The 12,286-nt window shown below is 18.9% G+C and overlaps 5 protein-coding genes across 5 annotated transcripts; 1 reads left to right on the top strand and 4 right to left on the bottom strand.

Moving 5' to 3' along the window:
- Positions 1-524: 524 nt before the first annotated feature.
- PGSY75_1435000 (putative cytochrome c oxidase assembly protein) lies at positions 525-1,817 on the bottom strand (the record flags this gene model as incomplete). Its single annotated transcript, XM_018788039.1, has 1 exon — positions 525-1,817. The coding sequence occupies one exon, from the start codon at positions 1,815-1,817 to the stop codon at positions 525-527; it is 1,293 nt and encodes a 430-aa protein (XP_018639411.1).
- Positions 1,818-2,687: 870 nt separating this feature from the next.
- On the bottom strand, positions 2,688-4,012 carry PGSY75_1434900 (hypothetical protein; the record flags this gene model as incomplete). Its single annotated transcript, XM_018788038.1, has 4 exons — positions 2,688-2,768; positions 2,864-3,099; positions 3,211-3,340; positions 3,473-4,012. 4 exons carry the CDS (start codon positions 4,010-4,012, stop codon positions 2,688-2,690), a joined length of 987 nt encoding a protein of 328 aa, XP_018639410.1.
- Positions 4,013-4,834: 822 nt separating this feature from the next.
- On the bottom strand, positions 4,835-5,593 carry PGSY75_1434800 (putative mitochondrial acidic protein MAM33; the record flags this gene model as incomplete). Its single annotated transcript, XM_018788037.1, has 1 exon — positions 4,835-5,593. One exon carries the CDS (start codon positions 5,591-5,593, stop codon positions 4,835-4,837), a length of 759 nt encoding a protein of 252 aa, XP_018639409.1.
- A 2,357-nt stretch (positions 5,594-7,950) lies between these two features.
- PGSY75_1434700 (putative mitochondrial import inner membrane translocase subunit TIM17) lies at positions 7,951-8,439 on the top strand (the record flags this gene model as incomplete). Its single annotated transcript, XM_018788036.1, has 1 exon — positions 7,951-8,439. One exon carries the CDS (start codon positions 7,951-7,953, stop codon positions 8,437-8,439), a length of 489 nt encoding a protein of 162 aa, XP_018639408.1.
- A 924-nt stretch (positions 8,440-9,363) lies between these two features.
- On the bottom strand, positions 9,364-11,259 carry PGSY75_1434600 (methionine aminopeptidase 2; the record flags this gene model as incomplete). Its single annotated transcript, XM_018788035.1, has 1 exon — positions 9,364-11,259. The coding sequence occupies one exon, from the start codon at positions 11,257-11,259 to the stop codon at positions 9,364-9,366; it is 1,896 nt and encodes a 631-aa protein (XP_018639407.1).
- Between the last annotated feature and the right edge of the window lie 1,027 nt (positions 11,260-12,286).

Here is a 12,286-nt window from a genome sequence, read left to right as displayed (position 1 = left end):
TATATATATATATATGTGTAGATGCAAAAGGACTAAACATATTATAACAGTTATATATTGTAATATATGAAGAAATAAAAAATAATTTTTTGAATATTCTTTTTAATTATTTGTTTCATAAATAAAAAAAAAAAAAAAAATAAGGTGTATACATATAAATTCAATTTTTTTTTTTTTTTTTAATTTTTTAATTTTTATAATAAAACTATTTTATGAATGAAATATCATTTCATACTAAAGATAAAAAACAATAAAAAAATTCATAAATTTTTAATTAATTTTTATATAGAAAAATTAATATATAAATATATATATTATATATATTGTATATATTCAAATATATTTGACAAAACAGGAATAAGGGACGATTTAAAATTAAGGTTATATAAGAAAAAAAATAGAAACATATTTCAAATTAAAATAGAATAAAAAAAAAAAAAAATAGATATATAAAAAAATATACTTAAAAATATTATATATATATATATATATATATATATATTAATGTAATTATTCTCATGTGATTATTTAAATGTCCTTTTTATCAAATGTAAGAGGGTTGTTAAAATACAGAAACCTCCAAATTGATGGACAAGAGCTATTTGTATAGGTACATGATGAATCAAGATATGTATACCTGTTATCATTTGAGTGGTTGTTAAAAGTGGTAATAATGAAAAGAGTTTTTTTGTCTTTTTACTTAATGCCAAAGATTTTGAATAATAATATAATAAGAAACTGTTTAAAACAATTAAATAACCAAGTATTCGATGATTAAATTGTACTATTGCAGTATTTTCAAATAATTGAGTATATTTTTTCTTTTTACTTTTAATAAAATTCATAACATCATCAGGAACATATTTATCTATCATTTTTGGCCAGGTATTATATGCATATCCTGCATCATTACCAGCAACAAATCCACCATACATAATATTAGATAAAACCAAAAGTGTAAAAGCAAATATTCCTAATTTCATATGTTTTGTTATATTTCTTTTTTCATACATTTCATGTATTAATTCATTTCTTAAAAATTCTGGCCAAGTAGGTATTTGACTTTTTGCAAAATATTTTCTCATTTTTCCAAGTTCAATTAATGTTAAAGAATTAAGAAATATATAACTATACATTGCTGATGCACAAAAAAGATGAAACACTAATCTATATGGAGATACTCTTGGTGTTTTATTTTCAGTTGTAGGTTTATCAAATCCACTTTTTACCATCCACCAACCTACTAGACCTTGAAATCCACCTAATAGAAATATAAATGATAACTTTTTTATCATATTTTTTTTTAAAGCATTTTTATATAAAAAAAAACTTGCACCACTTAAAAAAAATAAACCAATAGCACGTCCAAATGTTCTATGTAACCATTCATTAAAAAATATTTTCTTATATTCTTCTAATGTCATATTATAATGTACCTCCTTATATTCAGGTGTATTTTTATATTTATCAAATTCTTTAATCCATTCTTCTTCATTTCTAGGGTATTTTATACCACGAAATTTCCAATGAGTTATTGATAAACCACTCTCTGTTAATCTTGTATACCCACCTATACTTATCATTCCTAATATTAATAAACTACATGTACTTAACCATATACCAACCTTTAATTCATATCCCTCTTTAACATAATTCATATATTTTTCTGCCTTCTTTATAACATAAGATTCTTCCGATCTACTTAATTTGTTAAAGGTATTGAACCTTCTTTTATCTATATACATTAACCTTTTCTTATAACCATTCTTTAATATATTACCTACAAATATATTATGAAAAATCTTATTAAATCCCATAACAATGTGGATTTTAACAGTACACCCCAAGAATAAATAAATAGGATGAATAATAAAATGTGTAAGAATATATATAAGAATATATACATATATTATATATAAAAAGTTATATATTACATACAATTTGTGTGTACAAAATTTATATATATATATATATTTATTTATTTATTTATTTACAAAAAATTTTATTAATAATACTATTCCTTTTCAATGTAACAATGTATATACTTTCAAAAAAAATGAAAAAAAGTTAATATTAGAAATACACATTTAGAAAATCTACAATTTAAAAATATTTATCATATCTTTAAGCAAATAAATAAATCATATCATTAAATATTGCATATTAAGTTATTTTCATTTATTTATTTTATTTTTTTATGTTTTTTTTAATTTTTTATGCATGTATACTTTTTTTTTATTGTATTCAACCGATATCATAGCATTTATGAACACCATATGTTATATATTTTAAATTATAAAGAGTTTCTTCATTTCCAAAAAAAAAAAAAAAAAAAAAAAAAAAATGAAAAAAAAAAATTTATATATTTATAATACATATATATATATATATATATATATATATATATATATATATATTTGAAGCAGTTTATATAATTTGGTTTATAAATATTATACATACATACAAAAAAAAAATAGTATTAATACATATAATATAATAAATATATTTAGTCGAATATATAAAATATCATTTGTGATTGTAAACACATAAAAGTATATTTACACATTATAAGTTATATCATTGAATATATGATAAAGCGAATACTCTATTAACCAGGGATATATATTATTTTGGAGATCATATTTAAAATTTTCTATATTTGGTTCTCTTAATTTTTTTTTTGTAACCTACTTGGATATGTATATATTTTTTGAATTCTCTAATTTGTATATATTATTCAGTGTTTTAATCTTAACATTTTGTTTAATCTAAAAACAAAAAAAAAAGTACAATAATAGAAATGGGTATAATTAAAAAAATATATGTAAATAGTAATATATTTTTATCTTTTATAATACTTTACCACATCATTAGAATTTTGTAAACAATCCAAGATTTCTTTATTATATGAACATTTTCCATGGTCTAATACACTATGAACCATATTTTCTTTTAAACAAGATGTTAAATATTTATTATCATTTTTTATTATGTAATCTTTTAGATAATCCAACTCTTTTGGAAAATCAACAAAATTATCATGAAACATATTATCCTCAGTTATTAAATTGGGACGTTTATATATTTTTTTATTTTTGGCTGCATAGAAATATTCAAAAAAAATAAAATAAAATAATAAATAAATAAATGAATAAAATAGCATATAATAAGTAAAATAAAAATATAAAGAATACGAATTTTATATATTACATTTAATAAGATTTCTTGCGTGTTTTAATGCCATGTCCTTATAATCAAATTTTAAGGTAAACATGGAATTATTTTTTAAGAAAGAACGATTCAACTTAAGTAAATGAAGTGGATAACAATGATAAGTTCCCTATAAATAATAAAATAATAAAATATACATAAATATATATATATATATATATATAATATAAATGTAATGTGAGCTAATCACACAAATATATATAAATGTTTCATTTATTTTCTTTATTTTATTTTCCCTTACATTTTCCAATAAAATGTAGACATAATTTTCACCAATAAATTTTAGAAACTTTCCTTTTCCTTCAGGCGCTATAACTTCACATATATCATCCAGTATTTCTGATATTGCATTGTCTTGTTTATTTAATAAATTAGTTTTTGTTTTTTTTCTATTATAATAAGATTTCACAGTTTTTTCAGTCGTCTTTTCTTCCAGTCCCTCTAATGAAATTTCCTCTTTACCATAACATTTAACTCTAGGTATATCATCAACACATTTTGAATTTTTCAACACGATATCATTTAAATTGTTAGAAATATTTTTTTCTTTATGAAATACATTTGACTTCTGTAATTTTTCTATATTCTCACACCCTCTAAATTTCGAAGAAACACCATAATCATAAATAGTTCCAAACTTTTTTTCATTTCGAGCAGGGTGTTTATTGAAAACTATTCCGTGATCTTCATCACAGTATTTTATTACAGCATTAACCATATCATGCTTACCACACAACTTCAAATAGTTTACAAGAACATCCTTTTTATTTATAATTTCCATAACGACAAAAATAAATAATATATAATATATAAAATATAATATTTTTTGTTGTTGTTGTTGTAAAATATGTCTATTTTAAAATTTTTTTTAAGTACCAATAAACGTTGTTGACTGAAAAGTATAGGAATTTATTTATGTAGAAATAAAATAAAATCATAAAATAACGAACTTAAATAGAACCAAAAGAAAATAAAAAATTACACATATATATATTATCATTTAAATATATATACAAGACAATATTATATTAAATTCTAAAATTATGGAAATTTCAATAATTTAAATGATACCTTTATTTAAAAAAAAAAAAATAATAATAAATAATAAATAAAATAATAATAGCTATTTTATTTATAGCTATTTACATAGCAATTTTACATGACCGGTTCATAAAAAAAAAAAAAAAATGTGCAAATATACACATAATTTTTAAGGATAAAGCTAGTTGTTTAAATATTTATTATAATTTTTTTAACATTTAAAATGTTTATGATTTAAATTCCATATTATATATGGAGAGAAAAAAGCACAAATTAATAATACATACATATATATATATATATATATGTACAATATGTTCATAATTTAATAAAAACATGTAGTTTATTCATTTATATTATTAAATTACATTTCATTATATAATCGTTAAAAGGTCTCCTAATTAAATTTATAAAATTTTAATAAATTAATCAAAAACCCATTATATATATATATATATATATATATATATATATATATATGTATGTGCATATTTTTTTTTTCTTAATTTTGTTTAAAGGGTTAAAAAAAAAAAAAAAAAAAAAAAATACATATATTTACTTATTAAGCTTCAATAAAATTTGAAATATTTTGTAACCATGACATATATTCTCTTTGTTCCTTATCAATACTGCATGAATCAATGAAATCACATAATTCTGAATCTACTCCTAAATTAGCTAACCATTCATCAAGAGATGTTTGTAGAGAATCATCTAAGTCCTCAAATTCAGGTCCATTATAAGCTGATACGGAATTTTTTCCTTCTTCATTCTTATAGTATTTTACATTTCCTATCATATATCTAAATTTTTCATCATTTTGTAAAGTTGTGCAATAAAATGTTATACCTCCGTTTTGATTTGGTTTTTCAACAGTTACAGAAAAATCTGTCATTTCAGCTTGAGCTTCATTTTCTCCTTCTGCTTGAAATGGAGAAACAAGTTGAAAGTCGATAATAATTTTCATTCCATCAACATTTTTGGTTAATACCATATTTACATCTCCTTCTTGTTCTTCAAATTTCCATCCTGAAGTTTGTAGAAACTTCTTTATATTATCTGGAGCTTCATAATTGGACTTTTCATGTTGTACTTCTGCTTTTACAACTTCAGATAATTTTTGAGCTTCACTTGAAGAAAAGCTCCTCTTGTTTATTGTGTTGAAATTTTTGTCAATTTTCTGTACACATTTTCCATACTTTGTAAAGTTAGAAACCTTTCTACTATTTAAATTAGCTACCTTATTAAAGGAATTGTTCAAATACTTGGTAAAGATTTTACCTTTGGAAGAATTTAAAGTGTTTCTTAAAAGAGAATTCATTGTTTCTTTATTTTACACAATGTAGGATTTAAGTAAAATTAAAATATATCTATCTATATATATTCAAATGTGTTATTATATTTTTTAAAAAATATTTTTTTATTTTAAATCCTGTTATACAATCATATAAATAAATAAATAAATATATATATATATATATAATGTGAAAGTAAAATAAAAAAAAATTAGTATAAATATATATATTATATAGTTTTAAAGTCCAAAAATTATTAAATATAAAATCTTCAATATAAAGCTAACAAATTATAAATATTTATATAAAATATATTTATTTACTTACATATATTATATATTTATTTATATTATAGTGTAATGTTCAACTATATTATAAAATTTAAAATGTGTTCACAATGAACTTTTTCCTTATAAAGAAAAATATTATTAATATAACATAAAATATATATTATTTTGAATAGCAAATTTTTTTTTCCTCTATTTTATTAAAAAAATATTTTATTTATATTTTATGCATAATAATGAAAATGTAAATATGTATATTATTATATAAAGATAAATATATTGTAGTACAAGAGCACAAATATATACTTATATTATTACTTAATATTATATAAAAATATATATACATATATACATATATATATATATATATATATATATATATATTGCATATATCCTACAATGTTTTTTTTATATGTTATAATTTTCAGCCTTTATATTATTATTACATTATATATATATATATATATATATAATGTTAAAGTGATGGTGAAAATAACTAAATGCTTCTACATTTAAAAATAAAAGTTTTTCATAACTTTTGGTTTATTTAATTAAAAATATTACATAAGAAATGAGAGAAAATACTTTTATTTAAAATATTTAATTTATTTAATATTTATTATAATTATTAAAAGATATAATATATTAACCACAAAAAAAAGTACAGTTATAATAATATATATGTGTTATGATTAAGATTATAAGGACGTATTTTATTATATATACACTTAAATATATATATATATATATATATATAACATATATATAATACATATTATATAAGGTGTATATATTTATATATAGGTAAAATTATTATATACTCACAGGAATTTAATATCATTATTTTGATCATAATATTTAATTTACGCCATATTATTAGGAGTGACATCAGAAATTATATATATATTATAAATATTTAAATAATATATTATATATATACATTTCATATATAGATATTATATTATATGATCTATATAGTTAAATTGTAAATGAATCAAAATAATATAATATTTATATGTGAAAAAAAAAAAAAAAAAAAAAAAAAAAAAACATAAAGATTTTATATATATATATATTTATATGTTAAAGTTTTATCTGTTTATATCATACTAATTTTATTGAGGAAATGTAAATTATGTTATATTTTATTTGTGAAAGCTTTTTTTTTTTTTTTTTTTTTTTTTTTTATAAAATATCAAAAAAGAGATATGATTATAAAGTTAAATATATATATATATTATATATATTTAATAACAGAATGTTATTTATATAATATTATAACATTTTTTAAAGAAAAAAAATTAAATAAAGAATAAAAAGGTGTATACCATTTGTTATATAATATATATATATATATATATATATATATATTTATTCAATTAAATAATTAATAAGTATATAATACCTATGTTTACATATATTTTATTTTTTTTGCTTAAAATGTAAAAAAATAGAAGGAAAATTGTAGTTGAAAAAAAAAAAAAAAAGTATTTATTGTATTATATAATATTTATATGATTAGTTTTCTTTATATATATAAAACAATACATATATGTGTATTATTTTTTTTTATATAATAATATATATAAGTGTAACATTTCCAAAATGATCATTTTAGAAAATATGACTTTTGGTACTCATTTTACAAAAACTGAAATTTATATAAATAAATAAAAAGGAGAAAAGGGAAAATAAATAAATAAATATATATATATATATATATATATATATATTTATATAGATCTTGATATATAGAAATTTATATTTTAAGATCATCATTTTCCCCTCTTCCTATTTTTTTTTTCTTTTTTTGTGTAGAATTAAAATTTTGATTAGGCTTACTAAATATTATACTCATATGCATTATAATATATTAATATATATAAGAAAAAGTAAACAAGGATAATTCCATACCGTATATAATTCATAACAGTAACATAATTGAAGATATATAAAATATACATATATGTATAGTTACAATTATATAATTATATATTTATATATGTTATACAGAATATAAGTATAGTATTGACACTACTTATATTTTTTTATGACAGTTATACTTATTGATATGTTTTAAAAAAAAAAAAAAAAATATGTTACAAGAAAGAGATTTAGCACGAGAACCATGTCCGGATAGAATAATTGAAGACATGGGTGGGGCATTTGGTATGGGTTGTATAGGTGGATATATTTGGCATTTTTTAAAAGGTGCACGAAATAGTCCTAAGGGTGATGTATTAAGTGGTGCTTTATATAGTAGTCGTATGAGAGCTCCTATATTAGGTGGAAATTTTGCTGTATGGGGAGGAACATTTAGTTGTTTTGATTGTGCTTTTCAATATATGAGAAAAAAAGAAGATCATTGGAATGCTATAGGAAGTGGATTTTGTACAGGAGGTGTTTTAGCTATGAGAGGAGGATGGAGATCAGCTTCAAGAAATGCAATTGTAGGTGGTGTATTACTAGCTATAATAGAAATCGTTTCGATTGTTCTAACACGTAAAACTACTCCAACACCTAGACAACAATTTCAACAACAAATGGAATTAGAAAAAAGAATGGCAACAAAAAATAATAGATAATATATATTAGACAATATATTTAACAATATCATTTTTTTTTTTTTTTTTAATTAAGTTTTTAATTTTAGCCCATCAATAATTATGATTATATTATTATATATATATAAATATATGTATGTATGGAATATTTTTCCCTTACACATACAAAAAAAAAATGAAATATAATATAATAAAATAAATAAATAAATATAATAAGGTAAGAAATAATTATTTTTATGTGCATATAAGATAATATTTATATTTCTGTTTAAGCTTTTTATTTTTTACCTTTTTCTTTTTATTTATTTATTTTACTTACACTTTTAATTTTTAAATAATCTCTTTCATTACACTTCTATGTTAATTTATTATATTTGTTTTTATTTAAAATTGTAAAATCTATAATAATTTGTATTATATTTATGAGTACCTATTTATAATATAAATTTATTTATCCCTTATCTTATTTTGCATATATTCTTTTTATATATTTATAATTTTCACTTTTAATAGCTTTTTCTTTTTTTGTCATATAATAACTTTTTGAATAACCTTATTTTAAGAATAAAAATAAATAAATAAATAATATATATATATATATATATATATATATATATATATGGGTATAATATTTTTGCGTATGGGCAAACATTTATTATTGCCTTAAATAAACATGGAACATAATAATTAATGATAATTCCCTAAGTTGTTATACAAATAAATATAATTGGAGTATAATATAAAATCTTATATATTAATTAAAAGATATATATATATATATATATATTAAACAAATAATTTTCCAAAAAAAAAAAAAATAAAAAATAAAAAATAAAAAATAAAAAATAAAATAAATATACACTATACAAGTGTAACATGTTAGTGCGTTAATTTAAAGGGAAATAATAATAAAATAATTCATACAGAAATATATATATTTATATGTTAAAAGTCGGGACCACGAGATAGTACCTCCTTACAGGTTGGTCTTAATAAGATGGTGTGTTCCATTTGAGAAGTGAAAGAATTTTTTATATCACATAAAGGTGGGTATGGTTCAACAATATTTAGATCTATTAAAGTTTTAAGAGCCATAAAATGTCTAGTTTGTCCTAAATCATCTAACCATCTATTACAAAAAGGGAGAGTATCAAAATTATCATTAATAACTTTAAGTAAAGTTTTAGCTGAATTTAATCTTATAGGTACAAATTGTTTTTCTGGATTTCTCATATAATGTGAACAATCATTTTCATGATTAACAAATCCTTTACCAGTAGATGCAAATGTTTCAATTGCAAATAATTCTCCTTCTTCCATAATTTCATTTTTTTCTTTTTGTTTTACTATAGGTACACATTTTCCACCATGTATAATATATTTATTAATTGAATGTCCTCTTAAATTACTAATAGCTTTAATAGGATATATTTTTTGATTTAACTCTATTTCATATGATTCAATGGCTTCTTGAATAGCTTCTCCAATATCACACATTCTTGCATCTATACCTGCTTCTTTTAATCCTGTATTTGTGCCATCTTGTGTTGCTTTTATTAAATTATCATATTTATCATTAAATGCTATTGTAAAGGCACAATCAATTATATAACCATTAACATGAACACCAAAATCTAATTTACAAACATCATCATATTTTAAAACAGTTTCATCTCCATAATTTGGAGTATAATGTGCAGCACAATGGTTTAATGAACAACCTGTAGGAAATCCCCAACCACATTTTAATTTTTGAGCTAGTATTAATTCTTTTGTTTTCCTTTCTGTTTCTTGAGCTATATCTATCATTTTTTTTCCAGGTTTAATAAATGCTTGCATGTGTTTTCTAACTTGTCTATGACATTCAGCAGCTTTTCTTAAATCTTCATAATAATCAATACTTAATTTTTCTCTTTCTTTTTTTTCTTGTAAAGATTGGCCACTTAAATTATAATTATTATATTCTAAAATTTCTCCTACTGGATATTTTCCATCCTTTCCATATATTAAATCTAAAGGAATAGACGGAGGATTCGTTTGATAAGTCTTTTCTACTTCTGGCCAATTTTTTAACAATCTAATAGAACTATTATCTTGTTCTTCTAACATATGTTCATTTAATATAATTTTCTTTTTAATTTCTCTTATTTCCTCTTCATCAAAATGGATTCTACCATTATTATTATAATTATTGTGCATATTATTTGTTTCTATAGCACCGTTTGATAACTTATTGCCGTTTTGGTTCTTTTCTCCCTTTACATTTTTTATATCATTTTTAAATTCATTTAATATTAAGTCTAATTTATCTACTTTTTTCTTGTTCTTGGAGTTTTTTTTATTTGACGTACTATTATTATTATTTTTATTATTATTATTATTTTTATTATTATTATTTTTATTATTATTGTTGTTGTTGTTCTTTGTCTTCTTGGTGGATTCGTTCGGCTTGTTTGATTTATTATTCTTTAAATTTATCTTACTTTCACCATCTTTACTATTTGCTTGATTATTGTTACTTTCATTATTGAGAGTTTCTTCTCCTTGTATATTCATTTTAGAATTATTATCTTCTCTTTTGTTATCTATATTTAAATTACTGACAACCTTAACATCTTTTATTTCTTCATTATTTCCATTCAATATGGTATTAATATGGTTACTACTAGTAGCAGTAGTAATTTCATCATTTACATCTCCGTTCTTAATATTTTTTTTACTACTTATATTGTTCATATTGTTCATATTGTTTAAATTGTTCATATTGTTTAAATTTGTGCTTGTTTTTTTCTTCGAATTGCTGTTTTTTTTAACACTACCTTTATTGTTGTTCTTATTCATTTTAAAAAAAATAAAATAAAGTAAAAAGGAAACTTAAAAAAAGAAAAATAAAAAATAATTATATATATATATATATATATATATATATTATATTTATGTAATATATATTTTTGTTATTACTTTTTTTTATTTATATATATTAAAAATCTATAAAAAGGAAATTATTATTTTTTTACGCTCTTTTTTTTTTTTTTAATATCCTCTTATATATATAAAAGTATTTTTTCTTTTTTGTTACATTTTTATAATTATAACACTTTAATGTTATATCTATAAATAAATAAAACAAATAAAAAAAATGTTATTATTACATAGGATGATAATATATATATGTATATATATTTCTTTTTATTATTTTTTATAAAAAAATTATTATAATGTAAGTTTTTAATCTTTTTTATTTTTTTAATTCTTTTTATTTTTTTTTATTTTTCTCATATTTGTATATATATTATATATATATATAATAAAATTAAAATACATCTATATATATACATATGCATAAATTTGTTCATAATATATATATATATAGAAAGCTATTAATAAAGTATACATATGTAAATGTAATTTCTATATTTTATATTATATATTATATATATATATGGGTAATTGTAATATGTTATATTAATATGATTTTATATATAATATAACATATATAATAATTAAAGTACTACAACATTTTATAATTTTATAGGCGCCTTTTTTAATTATTTCTTATATGTTTATATTTTTTTTTCTTTTTTTTTTTTTATTTTATTATTTTCTTTTTCCCACATTTATGTTGTATATATATTATAATGGTAGATAATTAAAATTTTGAATACTTTATATAATTATTTCTTTTTATTATATATTCCTATAAAATATTTATATTTTAAAAGTAGTACATTAAAAAAAAAAAAAAAAATTATCACATATATATATATATATATATATTTATATTTCCATCTTGTTTCTTTTTCTTTTTTTTTATAATAATATATAATTAATAAATTTACATATCAAAGTGAAAAAATAAAACAAAATA

Source organism: Plasmodium gaboni, chromosome 14 (genome assembly GCF_001602025.1).
Source record: "Plasmodium gaboni strain SY75 chromosome 14, whole genome shotgun sequence".
Classification (NCBI taxonomy): domain Eukaryota; phylum Apicomplexa; class Aconoidasida; order Haemosporida; family Plasmodiidae; genus Plasmodium; species Plasmodium gaboni.
This window is presented reverse-complemented; position numbering and strand designations above follow the sequence as displayed.